This window comes from Crocodylus siamensis, chromosome 2 (assembly GCF_052110815.1).
Source record: "Crocodylus siamensis isolate JL-2025a chromosome 2, ASM5211081v1, whole genome shotgun sequence".
In the NCBI taxonomy this organism is placed as follows: domain Eukaryota; kingdom Metazoa; phylum Chordata; order Crocodylia; family Crocodylidae; genus Crocodylus; species Crocodylus siamensis.
The window spans coordinates 99,988,772-100,013,572 of NC_143396.1; the positions used below are offsets into that span (position 1 = coordinate 99,988,772).

General features: G+C 47.5%; 1 protein-coding gene across 2 annotated transcripts in view; it reads left to right on the forward strand.

Moving 5' to 3' along the window:
• Positions 1-8: 8 nt before the first annotated feature.
• The window catches only part of MGAT4D (MGAT4 family member D), a 106,080-nt gene continuing 81,287 nt past the window's right edge, over positions 9-24,801 (forward strand). Inside the window, exon 1 of one of the 2 annotated variants that reach the window (XM_090036498.1) lies at positions 9-495. Coding sequence is in view for 1 of the 2 variants with exons in the window: in XM_090036497.1 (XP_089892623.1) it covers positions 20,922-21,018 (97 nt within the window). In the remaining variant the exon portion in view is untranslated. Of the gene's footprint in view, positions 496-20,843; positions 21,019-24,801 lie in introns of those variants that run through there. The other variant, XM_090036497.1, reaches the window with a different exon arrangement.

Consider the following 24,801-nt stretch of genomic DNA (forward strand, 5'->3'; position numbering starts at 1 on the left):
GAGAGGGATCAAGTCAAGTGCCGGGGCTCGGTGCGGTCACGTGGCCCGCTCCCTTGGCTCCCCACGGACAACGACGCGTCTCCTTGGTGACGGCGCAAGGCCCCGCCCCCCTGGCGCGAGCTTGCCTCACCCTGTGGCCCCGCGCCCCCTGCGGACCGCGGTCGGGGTTGCGCTGCCCGTGCTGGCGGTGGAGGAGCCCCCGCGAGCGGGCCAGGGCTGCTGCTGGGCGTGGGGGCAGAGTTTGTTACGTCACCCCTCCCCGCATTCCTGACTGTAGCTATTCCCGATTGCCCCGCCCCCCCGCTGTGACGTAATCGGAGTTAGCTTCAAGTCAAGCAGAAAGCAGGGACGAGGTGCGCCTTGGAGATAACGACAGGCAGAGCCGGCCTGGTCCGGCTGAAGGAAGTACCGAAGTCCAAAAACTGCCTGGGTGAGGCAGGGGCGGGCCTAGCCCTCCACAAATAGGCCCGGCCCATGCAGCCAGCTCTGCAGGGGGTTAGTAGTCTCACGTGCACTCTCCCAGGGCATGTATTCATTAACGTGCTTTAGGTAACGTGCATTAAATCTAGTACTTCCATTGTGAGGTACTGTATTAGAGAAAGGCACGTTTGCCTACTGTTATGCACTTTGGGTAAAGAGTACAGCTTTTTGATACTTTAATGTGCATTAAAGCACACATGTAGATGTGCCCCCAGTGCTCTGCATCCTCTTGCTATTGACCCTGACCCTATGAGCCACCAGCGACTTCAGCAGGCTGCTCCTTCCTGGAGCCATCACCAGCAACATGCACCATGCATGCTCTGGGGCAGAGGTCTCCAACCTTTTTAAGCAGATCACCTTCGGCATTTAAAAGCAACCCAAGATCTACCATGCACCACCACCATCCCCTGTCCAACAGGTAAGTCTGTGGGGAGGGAAGCGGGGGAGCTGATTGCGGCAGAGGGACAAAAATTATTTGGGGGCATGCCTCCCCAGCAGGTAAGTGTCACCCAGCTGGGGCCCCCATCAACTTACCCATGCTCCTGCCTTGGTGGCATTTTTCCTCACTGTGGGGGCCTTGATCTAGCCCCCTCCCCTTCCCTTCCCGACCTACTGGGCTGGGGCATGCATGTGTGTGCACACAGGCATTCAGCCCCCCACCCCAGCCTCAGGTCGACTCCAGGAGGCTCTGAGATCTACAGCAAGAGGCTCCAAGATCTACTGGTGGATTGAGATCTACTGGTTTGTGACCCCTTCTCTAGGGACACTCCTAACATGTGCCCCTTTTGTGTGAACAACTGGTGGCTGCTGCAACTGGAGGGCACCATGGTGGCGAGCGGGGACTGCCTGCAGCTGTTGCCAGCAGTGGCAGCGGCAAGCAGGGACTGCCCACAGCCACCATCAATGCTTTTGGCAGCGGTGAGGGAGGACCACCTGCAGAAGCCGGTGGCAGTTTCTGCAGCAGCCAGTCTCGGAGGGGCATGTGCCCCGTTGTGCCTACCCTACGTGTTGCCTATGTCCTTCTGTCAACAGAGCAAGACCCTGGTGCAGGCCTATCTTGAGCGTTCCCAGGTTGCAGGCCCCCTTCCACTTCCTCGAGGACCTGCTGCCTAGGTTCTGGCTGCACTTCTTCTGGGACCATTTTTCTTATGCACTCCCCTCCCTGGCCCCACCAAACGCTAGGACCTCCTGGACAACCTGTTCCTGGTGCTGGCCATCTATAAAACTGACAGGGAGCCTTTAAGAGGGGAAAAGGCTGCTGAGAAGCAGCCTACAGGTATAGCAGGGGCCAATTAAAGAGTCACCTGATCAGAAGGGAGCCAGGTTTAAAGCATATAAGCCCAGGGCCTGAGCTGGGCAAGGAGTTGAGCCCCAAGAGTGAGGAGTTTTGGGGGCAGTGGGGTTATAGCCAGGCTCTTGGTTAGTATCTGAGCTGAGGTAAGCAACTGTGAAGGTTTGAGAAAGGGATTGAGGGGAAGATCTCCTCTTAGGACTGGGAACAGGGTAGAGGAAGGACAGAGGGGCCTGGCAACACAGAGGCCTGGGAGCTCAGACTAGAGAGCCTGCAGCTTGGGGAGAGGCAGGAGAGAACAGAGAATCAGAGAGCCAGGAAGCAAGGAGGGCTAGGGTGCCTGTACTCTCAGCTGGCCTAAGGGTGGACCCAGGATCTAGGGAGACCACAGGTCAAAGACTGCTGCTAGAAACCAAGGGAGTCAGAGGACCCATAGACCAGAGAGGGGCAGAAATGGGGCAAGCGAGGCCAGAGACTAGGGCCAGGGGCATGAAGCTCAGTAGCCAGAGATAAGAGCTTGAGAGGGTAGGATGTGGTGCCTGGGAGTAGCCCAGAGGTAAAGTGCCTGGTTGGAGAGTGTAGGTTAAGATGTTGTGCTTGGGATAGCCTTAAGATGTGAAGTGCCAGAATCATGGGGGAGAACGTGCCCCCCCCCAAGGCAGCACCAGTCACCCGTGTGGGACCAGTCCCACTGAGTGGGCGGGGGAGTCGTCCTGCGGCCAATCGCTGTAGCTGCTTCTGGGCACATCACCACTGGCCAGAGTGGAGAAGGCAAGCCTGGAAGCTACCATGGAGTAACCAAGTTAGATGAAGTGCCTGGGCAGGGAGGCCCAGTCACGGTGACTGAGGCCATGGTGCAAGGGGGCTGACAGTGGACATAACTGGTAACAACTGTGAGGCATGGGTATAGTGCAAGGGGCAGTTGGAGCCACATTATGTGCCTTTAAGGTGAAGTAGCTGCACCTGAAAACCATCATGGGCTTGAGGATCCCTGAAGCAGCCTTTCCTTCAAAAGATTCAGGAATATAAGGCACAGCGGGCAAGAAGAGGAGCAAGCCAGAGAGGGCAGAGCAAGGGACTGAGTGGCCACCAGGGGGTGTTGTAGCCACTACTGGGACAAGCACTTTTTACCAAGACCTGGACGTAAAGTGCTGCTCGACCTGGTACTGACTACTGGGGATAACCTAATCGGCGACCTAGTGATCAAAGGGAAGCTGGGTGACAGCGACTATGAGCTGATTACCTTCACCATCTGCCATAAAGCTGGCAAGTCAGTCAGCAACACGGAAGTCCTTGACTTCAGGAAAGCTGACTTTGACAAGCTCAGGAGGCTTGTCAGTGAGGCCCTAAGGGACAGCGACCCCAGGGGGAGGGGAGTTCAAGAAGAGTGGTTGCACCTCAAGGGAGCGATCCTTAATGCACAAGCTAATTCTGTTCCATCTCGGAGGAAAGGCAGCAAGAGGGCACAGCAGCCCCCCTGGCTCTCCAGGGATCTAGCAGGCTTCTTGAGGCTAAAAAAAAAGGCCTACAAAGGATGGAGGATGGGATTTGCCTCCAAGGAGGAATATTCTGCACTGGTCTGGTCCTGCAGGGAGCAAACCAGGAAAGCCAAGGCTGCAACTGAACTCCAACTAGCTTCGAGTATCAAGGACAATAAGAAGTCCTTTTTCAGATATGTGGGGAGCTGGAAGAAAAACAAGGGCAGCATTGGACCCCTGCTAAACCAGATGGGACAATGACACCCAGGAAAAAGCCAACCTATTAAATAGGTACTTTGCGTCAGTCTTTCATCAGTCCCATAGAACACCCATGCCCACTACAGGACAGGGAGGTCTGGGTGAGGAAGATTCCCTGCCCTCCATCAATGCTGAACACCATGAAGGAACACCTTGAGAGGCTGGATACCTTCAAGTCAGCTGGCCCTCACAATTTACACCCCAGGGTACTCAAGGAGCTGGTGAGCATCATAGCCCAACCTCTGGCACAGATCTTTGAGAACTCCTGGCACTCTGGTGTAGTGCCTGAACACTGGAAGAAGGCCAATCTTCAAGAAAGGGAGGAAAGTGGATCTGGCAAATATAGGCCCATTAGCCTGACCTCTGTCCCAGGGAAGGTCTTTAGAAAAGTTTATTAAAGAGGCCATCCTTAATGGACTGGCCGACGCCAACATACTGAGGGATAGCCAGCATGGGTTTGTTGTGGATAGGTTTTGCTTGACCAATCTCATTTCCTTTTATAACCAGGTGACCTATCACCTGGACAAGGGAGAAGAGATTGCCATATATCTTCAAAAACACCTTCAGTCTGGTATCCCATGATCACCTCTTGGCAAAACTGGCCAGTTGTGGCCTTGGGTCCACCACGATCCGCTGGCTGGGAAATTGGCTCCGTGCTTAGACCCAGAGGGTGGTAATTGACAGAAGTCAATCGTCATGGTGCCCTGTGACCAGTGGGGTCCCCCAAGACTCTGTCCTTGGACCCATATTGTTTGACATCTTCATTAATGATGTGGACATTGGAGTCAGAAGCAGATTGGCCAAGTTCACTGATGACACCAAATTTTGGGGCAAAGCATCCACACCTGAAGACAGGAGGGTGATCCAAGCTGACCTGGACAGACTCAGCAAATGGGCGGACAAGAACCTGATGGTGTTTAACACTGAAAAATGCAAAGTTCTTCACCTTGGGAGGAAAAACCTGCAGCATCCTTATAGGCTCAGCAGTGCTACACTGGCTAGTACTACGGAAGAAAGAGATTTGGGAGTCATCATTGACCACAAGATGAACATGAGCCTTCAATACAATGCTACGGCTAGTAAAGCAAGCAAAACGCTGGCTTGCATCCATAGATGCTTCTCAAGAAAATCCTGGGATGTCAGTCTCCCCTTGTACTCAGCCTTGGTGAGGCCGCAGCTGGAGTACTGCATCCAGTTTTGGGCCCCACAATTCAAAAAGGATGTGGAGAAGCTTGAGAGAGTCCAGAGAAGAGCCATGTGCATGATCAGAGGTCAGGAAAACAGACCTTAAGACGACAGGCTGAGAGCTATGGGGCTCTTCAGCCTGGAAAAGTGCAAGCTCAGGGGTGATATGATGCCCACCTATAAGTTTATCAGGGGTGACCACCAGTATCTGGGGGAACGTTTGTTCACCAGAGCACCCCAAGGGATGATGAGGTCAAATGGTTATAAACTACTGCAAGACCGTTTTCAGGCTGGACATAAGGAATAATTTCTTTACTGTCCGAGCCCCCAAGGTCTGGAATAGCCTGCTATCAAAGGTGGTTCAAACACCTACATTGAACACCTTCAAGAAAAAATTGGATGCTTATCCTGCTGGGATCCTATGACCCCAGCTGACTTTTTGCCCTTCGAGCTGGGGGCTGGACTCGATGATCTTCCGAGGTGCCTTCCAGCCCTAAAGTCTATGAAAGGAGGCTCTGGCTGGGAGGAACCTGGGCATATCTGGGGCTTTCCTCTGCTATAATCTCTGGCCAGCGTTTTGCTAGTTGGCATCCACTGTTCTGCTCAGTGTCCCTTTCTGGATCCCTTGTTTTGAACCTGTAACCCTCACTCCCGTTCCTGTTTGGGGTGGTTTGTTTGTTTGTTTTTTGTTTTTTATTTGTCACAAGCAATTAGTTGTTGCATTTCCGGTGGGCTTAGATTTGTGGTGGGCCTAGGCCCACATTTGCCACACTCAACAAATAAGCTGCTGTGTCCATGGCCAAGTCCAATTCAAGGTTGTGGTGCTACATTTTAAAGACAAAAAAAAATTCCCAGTCCAAGTGCGTGAGGTACTCCCATCATGCTTTTGTGCTACAGTGACTCTTTGCTTGGCTCTCCTTTCTAACCAGAGTCACTTTTTATCATGTAATAATTACTTTGCCCATGCAACTGGTCTACATTCGTTGCGTGATTCTCCGGTTGCTTGCCTCATATATGTAATGTGTAGTGGGGGGGCCTAATTGACAGGGTTCTGCACTAACTGCATGGAGACTGACCAGAGAAGATTTGAGGGCATGCATTTCACATCATTCTATTTACTCTTAAAGCTATTCTTGCTTAGTTATAAAATGGCTTTAGCACATGATTTAGAATCAGCTCATAAGAATTGTTCTCAGTTGGTGCATAATTTCTAAAATATCGAAAAGTATGTAAGAGCAGGGATGCCCTGCAGAGCTACGCTGACTAATTTGGACTACAACCCCCAGAAGTCCCCAGGGGCTGGCTGGACACTGGGGGTTGGTGGCAGAGCTGAGCTGGATATTTCCCTGGCAGGGGAAATATCCAGTCCAAGCTGTGGTCTGAAGCAGCTGGACTCGAGCTTCGTTTGAGCACCCTCGGGAATAAAGGCTGATCTGGGGAGACCTCTGAAGGTGTGCGTGTGGGGGGGGGGGGGCATACTTTTAAGGTACTGAGTATATGTTACCACAGTGTTGTCTACTTTACCTGTTACTTTCACCCTCCCTTTAGCCTGTTGGCTTGTGACCCTAATCCCTAGAATTTTTTTTTATATATATATATATATAACGTGGGAACTTCCCCTTGTTTCTGGGGCTGCAGGGTCTGGCACTACATATACTGTTTCAAAAAATGTTGTGTACTGGCACTGCAGTACAACACATGGAGACATGGCGTGTAACCTGAACTGTATTGAACTAGTGGGGATTGCTAATGACCTCAGTGGTAAATTTGAGGGTAAGGTTTAACCCAGGGGCAGGCAAAATACAGCCTGCAGGCCACATCCAGCCCACCAGGCAATTCCACCTGGCCAACGGGGCCCTTCCATAAACCCTGGCTCTTGCTGCCCCTCTGAAAGCGGGTGCCTGTATGCAGGAGGGGTGGCTCTGGCTGCTAAGCATCCACCCCCACCCCAACCTGGCCTGACCCACCACGGTCCAGAACTAAGGGGCACTAGAGACCAGAAGCCTATGCCTGGCCACCCTGTGGCTGTTTCCAGCCCTCCCTGCCTGCCAGAGTACAAATTCAGGTAAAGGCCCCTCTAGGCTGGGAGCCAGGGACTTCTGTTGGGGTGAGGGGTGGAAAGGGTGCTAGGAGTGCAGGAGCTGCATGCTGTGGGACCAGGCTGATCTGCCCCCACACACTGCAGGAGCTGCGCTCTATAAGGCTGCGTCGAGCTGGCCTCACACTGCCACAACGTGCGGCTGGGGATTTGGGCAGGAGTGCAGGAGCTGTGTGCTATGGGGCTGGCCCTGCACCCTGCTGCCATGTGCAGCCAGAGCATTGGTGGGAGCATGGGCAGCTGCATATTGTAGGGCTGCCCCCCCTCACTGCCATCACATGCAGCTCCAGGGACTTGCATGCTCCAGGGACCCCGAAGACTGCCTCTCCCCCTCACACCCCACCCTGACCTTATCCCCCCAAACACTCCAAACATAACTCACACCCACCACTACATCTACACCCCATCCACCATACGCCCACCCCCCAATCACCCCTCACAAACAATATACAAGAGTAAGACTATTTTAAGCTATTATGCAATTGACTCCCTATACATTATGCAAATGCACATAAATTGAGACAAAAATATTTTTTTAAATAAAATAAGTTAAAGTAGATATTTGGTCTTTGTTTTTGGGGGGGGCGTTTTTTGGGTTGCTTTTTTTTAGTATGACTTGGTTGGGGGAGGGGATCTTTTTTTTCCTTGTGGTTTCAAGATGCACCTCCCTACCCCCCTGAAAGGAGTAAGGGTAAGAACTTCCAGTGGCAAAGGTCAGAGAATAAAGGGTGGGGGGACTTCCAGTCCCAAGATGGTGACTAGGGGGCAGGGCACCTGTCAAGGGATGGGGGCTACATTTGTGGTCCTTCACAGCGCACCAAAACTCCTTAAACAGTCCTCCAGCCAAAATATTTGCCAACCCCTGGTTTAATCCATTGTATTTTGCCAGTAGGAAGGTTGAAGTATTTTGATCCATAGTTGCTTGGAAGGCTTATTGATACCATGCTTGTTCTAACTACAGATTTGGGGCCCCAGTTGCCAGCACTTTGTTAGGGGATCCCAAGAGTTGCAAGTTAAAAATGTGAGCCTGCTTGAAGAAATTGCTGCTTTATCAGAGCCTTCTTGGTCTATGCAAAAAAATATAATCAGATTCTTGAAAGATGATTTTGTATGATCAGCATATGGAATATGCATACTGAATGTAAATGTATTATAGTCTAATATATTAAAAAGAAGCTTGGTAAACTATTAATCAATTTCTTGTTGATGAGGATGTAATTTTGTATCTTCAAAAATATATTCTTAGCTGGGGAAGTTCATTTCAGCCCTGCTTGCTAAAAGGTAAACTTAAATTATCTTCTTGCACTATGGAATGCTGCCTCCTTTTTGGGGGAGTTTTTGTTTGTTGCTATCCTTTTTTAAAATTTATTTTACTAAAAGAACTACACAATTCTGTGTTTGTGTCTTTTCTGTGTTCTTGCCTCTTCCTGTTAGTTTTGCTCTAATAACTTGTCAGCTTTGTTATGACTCTGAGGATACTAAGTTAATTAACAAGACACTAGTTAATAGCTACAAAGGTCTTAATAGCCACTTTGGAAAATATATCAGTGCATGTTAGAGGAGACCAAAAGTTTAAAACCCAATTTTATGATGCATTGAATGGTTTTGAAACTTACATTCTGAAATGTTCAAACTGGATACTATGTTTTTTGAAGCTTTTGCTATTTTTTTTAAACTATCAGAATTGTTATAGACCATTTTAATATACTGAAACGAGTTTTCTGCAAATAAAAATATTGATAGCTCTCAATACCTTGCAAGTTTTGTTTTTTGTTTAAAAAGCATACACGTGGAGAAAATTTGTCATTTTTTTTCAACAGTATTCCTGGGGATGACTGGAGGGGGGAAATAATTTAGGGTAGAAACTTTTGTCAAAGAACTTATAATAAGTTTTGACCAGCTCTAATTGTGATACAATTATGTCCTTCCTAGTTTACTGTACTTAAGACTGGATATTCAGGTTATTCTGGAATAAATCAATGTCTGTTTGCTTCCTAGCATTTTTTCTTGTTTGAATTGCTATAGTTCAGAAGGCTTAGATTCGCTTTATTTGTCAAGGGCTAATGATATCTTTAAAATGGTTTGCACTCATTACACAACACTTATGTTCATTTTATTTGTGGACCATTCTATTATCTGTTATAGGAAGAAGTGCCTTCTTCCTGCTCCAGAATTCTGTTTGCACAGGAGTACTATTTGCATAAATTTGGATTAACCATATGGCCTTAATACACTGATGTCAATAGTCTTTGTTCTCTGGAAGTGTTGGCTTCCTCTTTCTTTGTACACTGATCAGTCTTCCAACATCTTTGACTCATACAAAAAAAGAACATTAAATCCTTCTTTATGAGCATCTATATCCCTTTGTGGCTTTGAAACTAAGTTTCCTAACTCTCTTTTTGAGGGTGGAGGGGGACTGGAAGGAGGAAAACAAGGATCTGTGTCTTTCTATCTAATCCATATAGAGTCAAGAAAACTTTCTAGTCTTGTGACTGCCACCTAAGATAAAATTAAATGAAAATAGCTGAAGGATATGCCCTAATTGTCAAATATTTACCTTAATTGTGCTTATCTCTGTGCCCACTTACAATTTAGATGTGTGGAAGTGACCTTGAAAATATGATGCCAACCACCTTTTAGACCAATGCTTCTCAACCCTTTCAGAATTGCAGCACATCTCCAGAATTCTTGAGTGTGGCAACATCCCTGGTCAAGAACCACTGTTATGATCAACTTACCTCAGCAATTCTCAACTGGCTGGTGCTCTCAGGGAAAAACTGTTCTCTACATCTGCTGTACAGCCAGCCCAGGTAGGGTTGTGTTACCTTCACACACTCCTCCAACATTAGGGCTTTGGGATAAACTTGAAACAGGCAGGATAGCTCACTTCTGCTGCAACCCTTCGTAGTCTGACCATGCACAGTATTGATCCGAAACAGGCATTTAGGGTTGTCTGAGAGCCCTAATGCAGCAGGAGTGTATGTGCTGCTGCCTACATCATAGCACCCCTGTGGGGGTCTTGTGACACCCCATTTGAGAACCAGAGTCTTACACACTTGTGAGGAAAAGACGCATTCAGCTGTAATGACATAAAGGCTACGACTTACCAATTCTTCCTACTCATCAGAATTCCTTTCTCAAGGAAAAAGCCAATGGGGCTAATTCATTGAAGGTGGATTGTTATTTGATTCTGATTAGCATGCCAGACATTGTGTGGGTTCATTGTTTTTTTTAAAGGGTGAAGGGATCTGTGCCACAAGGAGCTTACAAGCTACTACTGACAGATAAAATTGTTCTAATAACTCCTATTAGACTGAGTCCTATGAACTCAAATTATGGGGAAAATTTAGCCTTATTGAAATGCTTTGAAGGATAAAAGTTTTAAGGAATAAAATTACAAAGTTAATATGCAAAAGCGGAAAGTGGCCTTGAGGGATTGTCTGAATGAGAAAGATGAACTATTAAATTTAAGGCTGGTGGGAATCTAAACTGATACGGTTAAATCCATTAAATGTATAATGGCTATGTAGAAGTCCTTATGTGAGTATGAAATAGTTTGATTTTGGTTTAGCTTAATTTGATCAAGCAAAGGTTGAATGAATGCAAAATAAGATATTTTTACTTCTAAATGAGAATTCATACAATTACTTAAATTAATCTTGCTATATCATTTTAATAGGTCATTTAATACATCCTTGTACAACTTTCTTATATTGACAACTCTTGAGTCTATGGAAGAATGTCTGAAGATGAAATGAGGGAAATATACAAGAAGAAGTTTGGAACAGATTGAGGTCTTTTGCTGATTAAACTCTGATTAACGTAAGGTAAAGGAACCTCAAGAAACTCTTAAGGATCATTTGTTATCTTCTTATATTGCAAGGAAAAAGTAGATCTAGTCAAAGAATGTAAATGCTCCCAGCCTTCAAAATCCACCCTCTAACTCTCTATGATTTAACATGCATTTCATCATTATTAAGTAAGTGATCATCATAATTCAGCGTGCCTGAGTAACTACCTCTTCTGCAGCATCACCTTAATAAATAACCTCCTAATGCATTTCCTGATGGTCTACACTAGACTTTTCTTTGTATATTCTCTCAGTTTTTATTAGTTTCTGGGACATGTATTAATACATGTTGTTTTTTTCCGCTCAGTTTTGCAAATAAATTAAAATTTAATGTATTTTAAATTATAGCATCCTCATCTTCATTGTGATCAGACTACCCCCTTAACCACATCTTCCCACGTTCATTTTTTTTATGCCTTTGTAAAGGACACAGAATAGTCAATTAAAAGGTATTGACCTGCCTCTCTCCATTTCATATATGAGGGTCTTTAATATTTGCTTGTTCATTTTATAGATTCATAGATTCATAGATGCTAGGGTCGGAAGGGACCTCAACAGATCATCGAGTCTGACCCCCTGCATAAGCAGGAAAGAGTGCTGGGCCTACATTACCCCAGCTAGATACACATCCAGCCTTCGCTTGAAGACCCCCAGGGTAGGGGAGAGCACTACCTCCCTTGGGAGCCCGTTCCAGACCTTGGCCACTCGAACTGTGAAGAAGTTCCTCCTAATATCCAATCTAAATCTGCTCTCTTCTAGCTTGTGGCCATTATTTCTTGTAACCCCCGGGGGCGCCTTGGTGAATAAATACTCACCAATTCCCTTCTGTGCCCCCCTGATGAACTTATAGGCAGCCACCAGGTCGCCTCTCAACCTTCTCTTGCGGAGGCTGAAAAGGTCCAGTTTCTCTAGTCTCTCCTCGTAGGGCTTGGCCTGCAGGCCCCTAACCATACGAGTGGCCCTTCTCTGGACCCTCTCCAGATTATCCGCATCCTTCGTGAAGTGCGGCGCCCAGAATTGCACGCAGTACTCCAGCTGCGGTCTGACCAGTGCCCGATAGAGGGGAAGTATCACCTCCTTGGACCTATTTGTCATGCATCTGCTGATGCACGATAAAGTGCCATTGGCTTTTCTGATGGTTTCGTCACACTGCTGACTCATGTTCATCTTGGAGTCCACTAGGACTCCAAGATCCCTTTCCACTTCCGTGCCACCCAGCAGGTCATTTCCTAGGCTGTAGGTGTGCTGGACATTTGTCCTCCCTAGATGCAGCACTTTGCATTTCTCCTTGTTGAACTGCATTCTGTTGTTTTCTGCCCACTTGTCTAACCTGTCCAGGTCTGCTTGCAGCTGCTCCCTGCCCTCCGGCATGTTCACTTCGCCCCATAGCTTAGTGTCATCTGCAAACTTGGACAGAGTACATTTCACTCCCTCATCCAAGTCGCTGATGAAGACATTAAAGAGTATCGGTCCAAGGACCGAGCCCTGCGGGACCCCACTGCCCACACCCTTCCAGGTCGAAACCGACCCATCCACCACATTTTAGGCCTAAACCGCCACATTTGTGTCAGAATCTAAGTAGCTCTTTAATTAAGGGTAGTATTTTGAGCTGCATAGAACGTTGTTAATGTGGAAAAATAAGTGATGATCAAAAGAGAATGGGACATGTAAGATCCTAGCAGTATTTTCACTTGAAGTGCTTGCAACACCAGTTAAAGACTGCCATTTTTTACTGATAAAAGCAGAAGTCAGACAATGACCAACAGGAGGGATAGGTAGGGAGTGTAGTCTAGTGGATGACTGCAATCCAGTGATATGCACAAGAATTGCTTAACTACAGTCCTAGCTTCCTGGGTGACTGTGTCAGGGCACTTAACACACTTGTCACCTTTTTTTTTTTTAAGAGGGGAAGAGGCTGTGTGAGAAGCACCCTACAGGTGGCAGGGATCAATTAAAGAGTCACCTGACCAGATGGTGGCCTGACTTGAAGTGTATAAGCCCAGGGCCTGAGCTGGGCAGGCAGTCTAGCCCTGAGAGCCATGGAGAGAAGAGCTTCTTGGCAGCAGGGCTCCTGATTTAATATCTGAGCTGGTGGGGGTAAGCAACACCTGGTGGTTTGTTGAAGGAACTAAAGGGAAGGTAAGGAAGTCTCAGCTGGCCCCAGAAGGCCAGGTAGCCCAAAGGGCTGCACCCCAGGATAGTGTGTCAACGGGACCAGGGAGCCTGAGGGTCTCACTAGCTAAGGAGTAGGGGCAGGGCCCAGCGATGGGCCAAAGCCAGAGACTGGTGGGGCTGGGGGAGCTCAGGAGTTTTGATTGGTCTAGAAACCAGGACCCAGAGAGAAGAGCCAACGACCAGGGGTGACAGCTGGAGACCAAAGGGACCAAGAAGTCTGTAGCCCAAAAAGGGGGAGGACTGGGGCTGGGACCCCATAGCCTAGGATGGCCAGGTGTGTGTTGACAGGAATTAATATAATCTGTGAGGCATAGGCATGGTGTAAGGGTTGGTCAGAGCCATGTAATTAGCCCTTAAGGCAATGAGCACAGACACCCATGTTCAAGAGAGGAGATCTGACTTGGGGAGCCCTAGGGCAGCCTCCCTTTCCTAAAAGTATCATTTCATCAAGATGTGGCAGGCGACGGGTAAAGGAAATGGCCCACAGAAGGCCAAGGAGGCAAGGACTAAGGAGGCTCCAGGGTCATCCTAGCCACCCCTGCAGTTGAACCCTGTTAGTGACTCACTGGGCCATATTTGTATTTCAGCATCTAAACTGAGACAACGTACAAATGTCTATCAGCCCCCAAAAGAATGACATGACTTAAGAGGTATTCATTTCTGTGAGCTGTGTGTACTTATCTAAATGCAGTGTAAATAAAGATGATTACTTCTGTATCTGCATGCTATATCCATTCATTATTGCTTCATCTAGAATCTAGTTGTTACTGTAGTGATTGGCTGGAAAAAATAAAGCTGATCTCTTTCCAGGGGTAGTGTTAGAGCAGTGGTCTCCAGCCTTTTTATGATGAAAAGAACTTCTTGTAAGTGAAGGGCACCGCAGGATCTACCACCTCCACCCCACTTCCTAAACGAGCCTCCTGGGCAGTGGCGTAGCATGGGTCTTCAGCGCTTGGGGAGGGGCAATGCTTAATTTTGTAGCCGATTTGCCAAGCAGAGATTGGGCCCCACCCAGCAGCTGATCGCTGAGCTGGGGGGCCTCAGTGGCCAATGGCCGAGCCCCAAAGGACTGGTGTTGAAATTGGAAGTGCCACCAGGGGATCAAGTCCCCCTCTGGAGGGCCGAGCTGGGTGGTTCATGGGGCATGGACAACCCCCCTGCCCAATTTTTTTTTTTTCCCCCTGCCCCCGCCAATCACTATGCCTGGGCTCTGACCCCAGTAACGCAGCCCAGCCCGGGCAGCAGAGGGAATGGCTCAGCTCAGTCCAGCCACGTGCATCTTGCTGCTCCTGATCGTGGAGCCTCTGATAGACTGTCAAGGCTCCATGATTAACAGTCATAGTTTCATAGTTTCTAGGGGTGGAAGGGACCTGAGTAGATCATCTAGTCCGACCCCCTGCCATGGCAGGAAACAATACTGGGGTCATAAAACCCCAGCAAGATGTTCATCCAACCTCCTCTTAAAACCCCCCAGGGTAGGAGCTAGCACCACTTCTCTGGGAAGTTGGTTCCAGATCCTAGCCACCCTGACCGTGAAGTAGCGTTTCCTGATATCTAGCCTAAACCTGCCCTCTGCCAGCTTGTGACCATTATTCCTGGTCACTCCTGGCAGTCCACAGGGGAACAGGGACTCCCCCAATGCCTGCTGATCCCCCCTGACTAGTTTATAACAGGCCACTAGATCCCCCCTCAGCCTTCTCTTTTGGAGGCTGAACAGGTTCAGGTCCCGTAGCCTCTCCTCACAGGGCCTGCCCTGCTGGCCCCTGATCATGTGAGTGGCCCTCCTCTGGACCCTCTCCATGCTGTCCACTTCCCTCTTGAAGTGCAGTGCCCAGAACTGGATGTAGTACTCCAGTTGCGGCTTGACCAGTGCTGCATAGAGGGGGAGGATCACCTCTTTGGACCTGCTTGAGATGCATCTGTGGATGCATGACAAGGTACGGCTGGCCTTCCTGACTGCCTCCCCATGCTGCCGGCCCATGTTCATCTTGGAGTCATTGATGACTCCAAGATCCTTTTCCGCCTCCGTGCTGACAAGAGGGGAGTTCCTCAACCTGTAGGTATGGTGCCGGTTGTTCCTCCCAAGGTGCATCATCTTGCGCTTGTCTGTGTTGAATCCCATTCTATTTACATCCGCCCACCCTTGTAACCTGTCTAGGTCTGACTGAAGCCTGATGCTACCTTCTAGTGTGCCCACATCCCCCCCACATCTTAGTGTCATCGGCAAATTTGAACAGGGTGCTTTTTACCCCATCGTCCAAATCACTGATGAAGATGTTGAACAGTGCGGGCCTGAGGACCGAGCCCTGCAGAACCCCACTGCCCACGTCCTTCCAGGTTGAGGAGGACCCATCCACTACCACCCTCTGGGTGCAGCCCTCCAGCCAGTTGGTGACCCAATTGACTGTGTGGGCATTGACACCACAGTCCCCCAGTTTCTTAATGAGAACGGGGTGAGAAACAGTGTTGAATGCCTTCCGGAAGTCCAGGAAGACTATGTCCACTACTACCCCTGCATCTAATGATCTGGTAACCTGATCGTAGAAGGCCACCAGGTTGGTCTGACAGGACCTGCCACTGATGAACCCGTGTTGCTTGCCCCTTAAGTATGCAGTCCCCAGCTGGCCCCTCATGGATGTGTGCCAGCATAATTTTCTCAAACAGCTTGCCTAGGATCAAGGTAAGACTAACTGGCCTATAGTTTCCTGGGTCCTCCTTCCTCCCCTTTTTGAAGATTGGAACCACGTTGGCCCTCTTCCAGTCCTCTGGGACCACAGCAGAGCACCACGAGTGCTCATAGAGCCGTGCCAGGGGTCCTGTAATGACCTCGGCCAATTCCTTAAGGACTCTAGGGTGGAGATCATCCAAGCCGGCTGACTTAAACACGTCCAGCCCCTCCAGAAGCCCCCTAACTAGTTCCATGCTAACCTTTGGCCCAGGTGTGCCTCCCCTGGGGCCCAGGGGGGGCCCAGCAGGGTGGTGGCTGCTCTGGTCCCTACTTAGGAAGACAGAGGCAAAGATCGACTGGTTGATGACCACTGTGTTAGTGATGTAGCCATGATTGTCCAGTCTTGTCTAACCCTACCCCAGCTCTACAATTAAACTATGCAGTTGGTCCAATAAAAGATAGCACCCCAAAAACACTTTGCCAGGTGTGTTGTTCAGTAGAAGGTAGATAACTAACTCCCTTAAGTGAAAAGCCCAGTATAGGTAACCAAAGGTAATTCAGAATAAACCCTTACTCTTTTATGTGTGTATATATGTGTGTATTATAATAGTGTCTTAACAATGTCAGACTTGTTGCTTTTAATTTATTCAGCCATATAATTTTGTGAGTAACCTGATGGCATTTTCCCAACCTTTGCTCAAGCAGTTTGACTTTATAGATTCATAGATGGTAGGGTCGAAAGGAACCTCAGTAGGCTATTGAGGCCAACACCCTGCCCTGGGCAGGAAAGAGTGCTGGGGTTAAATGACCCCAGCCAGGTGCTTGTCCAGTCTCCTCTTAAAGACCCCCAAGGTAGGGGGCGGGCATCACCTCCCTTGGAAGCCCGTTCCAGATTCTGACAACCCTTACTGTAAAGAAGTTCTTTGTAACGTGCAACCTAAATCTGCTCTTCGTCCTGTCAAGACAACTATTTTCTCCAGAGAAAGTTTATTCAGTACATAGATCTTAGAGGTGACTTTTTGTTAGTAGAATCATCCTGGTCCTGAATAATGTATTTTATTACTCCTTAGTATGTTGAAAAGGCAAATAGATTGAAGAAATGTTTCTTAAAGCCAGAGCAGGCACTGGCATCTTAAGGAAGTAAATGTGACAGAGGTACTCTGAGTTCTGTAAACTGCTAGTCACCCATATGTGTCCACTGTCACAATGTAAATGAACATCTTTTGTAGTTTTTATCACCAATCAGTTATTGGGGTTCTAGGTAGACCTAAGAACATAGTGCACGTTACATTTTTAGAAGTTTAAAAAATAGTGTAAAGTTGCAGTGGTATAAAATAACCCTTCTGGGGACAACGGGGCTGGGAGAACGTGCCATTAAATGGTAGCTCACACTTGCACTCATCATACCTCCAGTCCTGAATGTAGCTACCCACTTTCCCACAGAACACCACTGAATGACATATGAACCAGACAGCATTTTCCAGCTTCTCTCCCTACAAAAAACTACCATATTTTCATGCTGTTTTCCCTCCAAAATCAGTGCCTCCCAAACTGCTGTATGTATATTTAAGCAGGGAATCTGATTTTCTGCCCCAGATAGAACCACACTGCTTTGATTTCTGCTCTACAGCATGGCAGCATTGCTATTCAGGCAGCTGAATTTTGAGGCAATTTTTGCCATCTGCTATTTGCTCCTGTTAGCCTAAACAGGAAAAGGGCAGTGAGTCTGCTGAAGATTGGGCTCTGTCCCTGTTCAATACAGCCAGAACACTAGAAATTTTTTTTTCTTGATTCTGCCTTTCAGAAAACAAGGTACGTGTTATATTCCACAGTGTGTGGTATGCAAAAAAATATGATGTTTATGCTGTCAGTTAATAAGGTTCACAGTGTGACCTTGTGCAAAAATATACCTCTGGTACTACAGTTATTAGAATTTTGTTTCGGAGGGATGACTATGGGCAGGATTAATTTGGTACAGTTTGTGAAATGCTATATAACAAAGTGTTTATCTTGAATGTTTCCAGTTTATTACAATAACGGGCATTCACCCTGATGTAGAGCGTTAAGTGGGTTCTAGTGGTTACTGAGGTGGGTGGTTCATGGTGAGGGAAATGGGTTACTTAGGATAAAGGAATTTCTTAAGTGATGGTACATATTCAGGGGATAAAACAAGATCATATTCTTTCTCAGAGCAAGTTTTGATTTTAATTTATATGGCTGTTTATAAAAATTCAGTTGTGGAAATATGGTAGCTTGGGATGCCATGCTGTATGTGTGGACTGTGTTTGAGAGCAAGCTAAGAAAAAGTGTCTGCTTGCAATTTGGAAAATGAAAAATGCTGTTTAACTGTTAAATACAACGTGAGTATCTTAGCTGAATTGCATAATCAGTATAGTTTAATAAAAAGTCCTCATATAATGTCACTACTAGGACTATCTTTCTTCAGCTTTCAGTATAGCCTAAAACTTCCTTAGTCTTCCTAATGTGTTCATGCTGGAAATCCAAGAAGGAGCTCTGCATTTTAATCTGCTCAGCACACCCTTGGGCACCATCAATGAATAAAAATCAATATTCATAATTCATAGTAAAGTGATTATTATGAAGGGAAGCAACCTCATCCATTTAAGAGCTCAAAATACAGGAAGACTATCAGTCTAAGATGAGTTGCAGTATATAATTTGTAACTGTCTGTAACAGAGAGAAGTCTCCTGTTGTTTGAGAAGAGTACAAAGAAAATAGCCAGGGGGAAAAACAGGCTTGGAGGACATATTGCAGAGTGGGTTACTTACAATAGTCCAGCATAGGAGACCAGATACTCCTACAGCAGCTAGATAGCAGCAGTGAGCTACCATTAGGTGAAGCCATGTGTAATCAGAAAGCATGTGTGGGTAGTTGGGGAGATTGCCTGATCAGAAAGGGACAGGGACTAGGAGAGAGAAGCCTAGGGCTGAGTCAAAGCAATTAGTCTGCCTCTGCAAGGTGGAGGGGAAAGAGCTCCTAAACTGAGAGGCTGTAGAGGACTGCCTGGAGGTCTCAAGCTGATGGGGGCCCCTGCAAGTTAAGCCTGGGTGGCTTGCAGGGAGATAGGAACAGAGTGGGGCAGTTCATGTTGCAGAGCTTGAAACCAGAGGATCCATGAGTCCAAGATGGGCAGGAACAGGGGTTAGAGATCATACAGCCCAAGAAGGGGCAGAGACTGGGGCCAGAGGGCCCACAGCCTGGCTGGGGCACAGACAAGAATCCAAGAGGGTGAGGCAAGGATTGGAGTCTGACAAGCCAGATATGCTGTAGTGGATCTAGGATAGAGGGACCGGCCAGAGTAGTGGGGCAGAAGCTAGGAAGGTCAAGGCCCCAACAAGGGAGTGGAGGCCTAAGGTGTCCTGGTGGTCTGAGGCAAAGTGCCCAACCTGAGTGATGATGCATAACACCTGTGAGGCATGGACATAGCTGTAAGAGAAGTTTAGAGGCTGTGATTAGCCCTTAACGCACTAGGCATCCTGGGGGACACACATGGACTGGAAGGGCCAATTAAGTGTGGAAATTGGAGTGAGTGTCACAGGATCTGAGGTTTGCTGTAGGAGGCCAGTGCAAAGTTTGCACTAGAGCTCTGGAGCAGCTGCCCTTTCTAAACTTTACTAAGAACATCAGGGTGTGGCAGGAGAGACTTGGAGGCAAGTAGCTGAAGCCACAGAAGAACAGGAGCAGAGAGTGACCACCAGGAGGTGCCTATTCTATTACACTGTCTGAGATTAATTTTTTTTTAGAAGGCATAGTTATATTATTAATAGCCATAGCAGAGTGAAACAGGCTGCAGCCAAATTGGAGCCTGAGTGGGCAAGCAACTCTGTGCTTGAAGAAGGGTGGCTGTGCCTGAAAGCTTGCAAAGAACAATTTTTCCAGTTATTTAGTTAGTCTCATAAAATATCACATTTACCCAAAGAACCTGGATAGTGTATATGCAAGTCTAATGTGTTCTGCATATAATGTGACTTTTTAAGGCAAAAACGCATTCTCCCAAGGAGTTCGTGTTCTTAATGTAAATAAGAAATAATAGAGAGGAAGGGAAGTTGCCATTAGTCATACAGTCGTATTTTTTGTATATGCTAGCTGTGTTGTTGTATTCGCAATATATAGAAGGTCCTATCACTGGCATAGCAGAGACAAGTAAGAAATTCACTAGTCTTTGCTTACCACTCATTTAGGTATTTTTAGCTGGTAATGTTTTTTTAAGCACTTCATAGTGGAAGTTTGTCTTTTCTCTTTCCTTTCGTGTTGTTGCACTCTACACTAAAGGGCAAGTATGGAAAACAAAACCAAAAAAAAAAAACGCATGAAGGGGCTCAAGAGGAAAAGGACCTACTAGGTGGTGGTTTTAAGTACCAATGGCATGTGAGCACACAACTCTTTGTGGGTTTTTTTTCATGTTTGTACAGGTGGCCCTGAATACACCAGTGCTTCTCAACCTCTTTAGATTCGAGTCCTCCTCTGAAAATGCCAGCACTTAATTTTCACTGGGGCTTTTTTTTGACTATGAAAAAATACTAGAGCACTTCCTCTGTTGCAGAAAGCTCAGACCACAGCAGGTCATCATGGTTTTGACACAGTGGATCTGTGTTGTCAGGGTTGCCAGTAATTTAGATTATGCTTTGGATAGGAATGGTCCAGCCTCAGGCGGGGTTGAACTGGATGACCTCTGGCGGTCCCTTGCAGCCCTACTTCTCTGTGATCCTAGTTTGCCAACTCTGGTTTATCTTATGGGTTACGTGGCACCCCACAGCACGCCTAAAAGAATTTCAAAGCACCCCAGGGTGCTGCGACAACCTCCTGGCTGAGAATCACTGCACCCAGGGTAGCTACCATAGTCTTTTGACTGGAGCAGAGGGCCACGTGTTTAATCTGGGGGGTCATGAAAGCTGGGGGTGGGAGATGGGGACTGAAGCCAGCCCTGGCTGTATGGCAGAGAGCTGCTTCAGCTGGGAAACAATTCAGTCTCCCCGCTATACCTTGGATCCCTGCAGCTGAGCCCTCAGCTCCTCAGGGGGCCACCTCAGGCTGGAGAGAAAATTGCCCGTTTCCTGGGCAGCCTCGCACAAGGTGCCAGAGCTTGACAAGACACAGGCGCTGAGGACTGGTGCAGGGGCAAGGTCCCTTCTGCTCCCTGACATAAGGGCGGCATTTTCTTCCTTTATGAATAAAATATGACCCTCTGTGCCGAGGGGGGTGGCACCGGGGCTGCTGGGCAGGGCAGTGCGAGCTGAGGGAAAGTGCCAGCCGCCTTCCCCACCCCGCCCAGGCAGCAGGATGTGGCGGGTGGGTGCGTGAGCGCGGCGGTGGCACTTCCCGCTCCCTCGAGCCGGGCAGCCCGGGGCCAGGTCTCCCCCGGCGGGCAGCGCAGCTGGGCGCCGCCCGGGGGATGCGGGGCGAGCCCGGCCCCGGCCATGAGGGTCTCGCTGGGCCGGGTCGTGACGCTGCTGCTCCTGAGCGCCGCCTGCTCGCTTACCTGGTACGCGGCCCGCACCGCCACCGGCATCCGAGGTGAGGCAGTTGCGGAGCGGGGCGGGGGGCAACGGGCGCGGCCAACGGCCAGCCCGGGGCAGTCGGGGGTGGGGGCCGGGGTCGGCCCCGGGGCCGGGCAGGCGGGACCCGCCTCGCCAAGGAGCTCCCGCCTGCAGGGGGGCGGGGGACACCCACCCGCATGCACCCGCACACACGCACGTACACATGATGCACCCTCACACACACATGCGCCGACACACGTACCCTCACACGCACATGCACCTGGACACGCACCCACACAGACAGACAAGCACAGACATGCATCTGTACAGCTGTGCACACGCAGGCAGACGCGGTTCTGTGGGTAGATGTGATGCTTTTTATTAGACCGCCTAAGTATGTCCTTAGACCAGCGCAGTGACAACCAACAACCGGTACATACACACACACTTGTTAGTCTGGAAAGTGCAAATTGCTCAGCTGCTGGTTGGGTGGCCAACCTGTGGCTCTTCAGAAGTTAATGCTTTTCTCCTTGCATTCACCTTCTGTTTGGAAGCTAGTCACCGTGTGCTTGTGCAAAGATTCAAGGAGACAATGCAAATTAACTTCTAAAGAGCCACATGTGGCTCTAGAGCTGCAGGCTGGCCCCATGGCTGCCTACATGTCTCTTGTGTAGAATTGTGGTTCTCAACCCTTTTGGTACCAGGACCTATTTGTAAACAGCCCTGGCCAGTCCCTACCCAGTGCCCTTCAATCTGGACGTACTGCCCCCAGACCCCCAGTGTGTGGGGCAGGGGGGACCCCCAAGCAGCCCCTCGCAGGCTGCAAGGGAAAAGCCATGGTTTCCCACGTTTTTCTTCTTGAAAGGGAAATCCATTTTTTACAGTTTGTTCATTACTGTTCTGTATATTCTTACAACCCACTTTTGGATCGTGACCCACAGGTTGAGAAACACTAGTATAGAGTGCACACGCTTGTGGGCTAAAGCTCACAGAGTCTGATGAAGTGAGCTTCAGCCCACAAAACTTGTGCTGTGTGTGTTTCGTATTCATTCCTATATAATCTCTCTCTCTCTGGTTAGTCTATAAGTTGCAGAAAGAATAGGAATGGAGTTGGTCTTATGGTAAAGTTTTTGCTATGCTCCTATTATGATCCTTATTTTTAAAACTAGGTCTTAAAATGTCATTGATTAGGTCAGCACCCCTTCTCTGGTTTGTTTCACTTTCTGATTTTTGTGGCTCCTAAAACTGCAAGGGAATGTTTCAGTCAAAAGACAATCATTTAACTGTTTTAAAAAACAATATAAATCTATTACAATGTAACATAAATAACCTTCTACCCTGGATAGGTCATCAGATCATGTGCCTTGTGAAGCTGGGATCTTCTGTAAGGCAGCGTAGGAAATGTGATAAAACTCCCTTATTTTCCAGGGAGAACTTGGAAAAGTTCCGCCACTGCCTTATAAAGACCTGAAGGCAAATTTGCTATGCCAATGTTTGCATGGGGAAGGGGAAAACAGAATTTCCGATCTCTAACTATACCCTTGGGGAGACCTCCAGAGAAGGCTCTGTTTTGTAGATGCTGGTATATTAAAGTCAGATCGAGGAATTAGTCATTTCCAGAATGAGCGGATGAAGCTTGGTTTGACTTCTTACTTGCTTCTCTTTTTCTCTGTTACTTTTATTTATTAATTATGTGTGTTCATTATTTATATTTCAGTAGTGTGTAAAAAAACCTGTTAGATTCCAGACCCTGTTGTGTCAGGCACCTTACAGATGAGTACAATAAAAACAGTCTTGGCCCTTGAGACTAACCCTTTTTCTCTAACCATGATAGTTTTTATTGCAGCTTCTGACACTTAAAAGGAGCTATTATACTGGGGGCAGGTAGAAGTTGAATATAAGTAAAGACACAATTGAGTCTAAGGAACCAAGGTTTAAAAGATTGCAGAAGGGAAATTCAGTCAGTCACCTTTTGCAGTTTAAGCCCACAGCATAAGCTTTGTTTTGTTTCTTGCATTTTTTTATGATACCACCTTCTCAGACTTTCATGTTTGTTCCTCCTGCTTCCTCATCTCTGTCACCATTGGCATTTTCTTTTTACAGCATTTCCCATCTCACATTAAGTGAGAGATGCATCAGTCCCTTTTGCGTTAGTAGTTGGAATGTATCTGCTTAAGTAGGTAGACTGGGCCTGTTGCTTTTCTTTTTCATCTGCTAGGATTCCTTTGTTAGAATATATTGTAGGTCTTCTCTCCACTGCCTGCCCATAAGATGGTACAGGAGTTACCTCCCCACAGGGATGCTTAGGGTGCTTCACTGGCTCTCCATTCTTGGCATGAAACAAGCTGTTTGTCTTTCCCTGTCATCCTATCTTTTCTGTCCAGAGGTCAAGCCTGACGTGTAATCACAGCCTCCATTACCTCGGTGTGTGTGTTTTGAATTTCAGTGAGGTTGTTCTGTGCTTTATCTTGTGCCACTCCTGGTGCTAGGGAGAGGCTTTCCATAAATATCTACACATCTCCCTTATCTTTTCCTTCTCTAAACTGAACTTAAGCTCTTCGTTGCTGTGATGTCTACAGAAAGGTTTGACAAGTTAGGCAGTTGGTGTGCTTTGACTGCTACCTGTCACATTGATTAATACTGTTTCATTGGGCATCCCCACCTGTCTGTATCTGTCTGCTGTCCTCATCTTGTATTTGTATTATAGAGGCTTTTAGGCAATGGCCATCTCTTTGTTTGTTTGGAAAGCACCTAGGACAGCTGGATCTTGGTTCCTGACTAGGCCTTTATTTGTTCTGGTAATAAACACAATAGATAACATTCCTCATAGCTGTTAAGGCTGTCTGTAGACTTGGGGGTTGCCTCCATGGCATTGTTAGCTCAAGGTATGAATCAAGTGTTACTGCTCTCCTGATTCCTATGGACATTCATAAATAAGTAACTCAAGGTAAATGGTGCTGTAAACTCAAGATAGCTGGCCCATCAAGGGACACAATTCAGGAAGCCTAAACACTGTTAATGCTAGAATTCATAAGGCAATGGGTCCTTGTCACTCTGCACTGCTGATACAGCAGGGGAGGGCAATTATTTGGGGCGGAGGGCTACTTACTGAGGTTTGGCAAGCTGTTGAGGGCCACATGACAGGCAGCCAGGGGCAGATAAATATTTATTTTCTAAATTTGTTAGGGTCCTTGCCAGCCGGATAGAATGGCCTGGCGGGATAGATGCGGCCAGCGGGCCATATTTTGCCCACCCCTGTAATACAGTCGTTCTGCGTAGCTCCACAGTGGTGTGTTATGGTGTCCATGCTAACTCAAGAGTTCTTAAATTGAGCGTAAATAACTGGAGCTAAATCATCACAGAGGATGTCTCTATCATTTATGCCTGGATCATGCTTTCTACCTTTTGTTTTTCACAATCGTGAGACCTAAAAAAATTCTTTTTAAAATGAAGGTGGTGGTTGTCACCAACCTCTACAAACTTCACTCACTTGGGCATGGGCCTATGTTATTTTATACCTTTCAATTGGCTTAATTGGAAATTATCATGTTCAGTTTTTCCATTTTATCTGTAAGTAAAGGTTTCACTAATTTTACTGTGGCAAAAAAGAAAAAATAAAGTGGTTACAAAGGGAACTGATAACCTTCTTACTTCCCATGACTCTGATGTAATTGGCTCAAAAGTATGTGGTAACAAAACTGCTCCTTACACATTCTCAAAAGTGTTGTGCCCACTGGCTCCTATTCGTAAGTAAGCAGATTACCCAGTATAGCAATGCTTATTATGGTTGCTTACCCAAGTGACATTTTTTCATGTGATT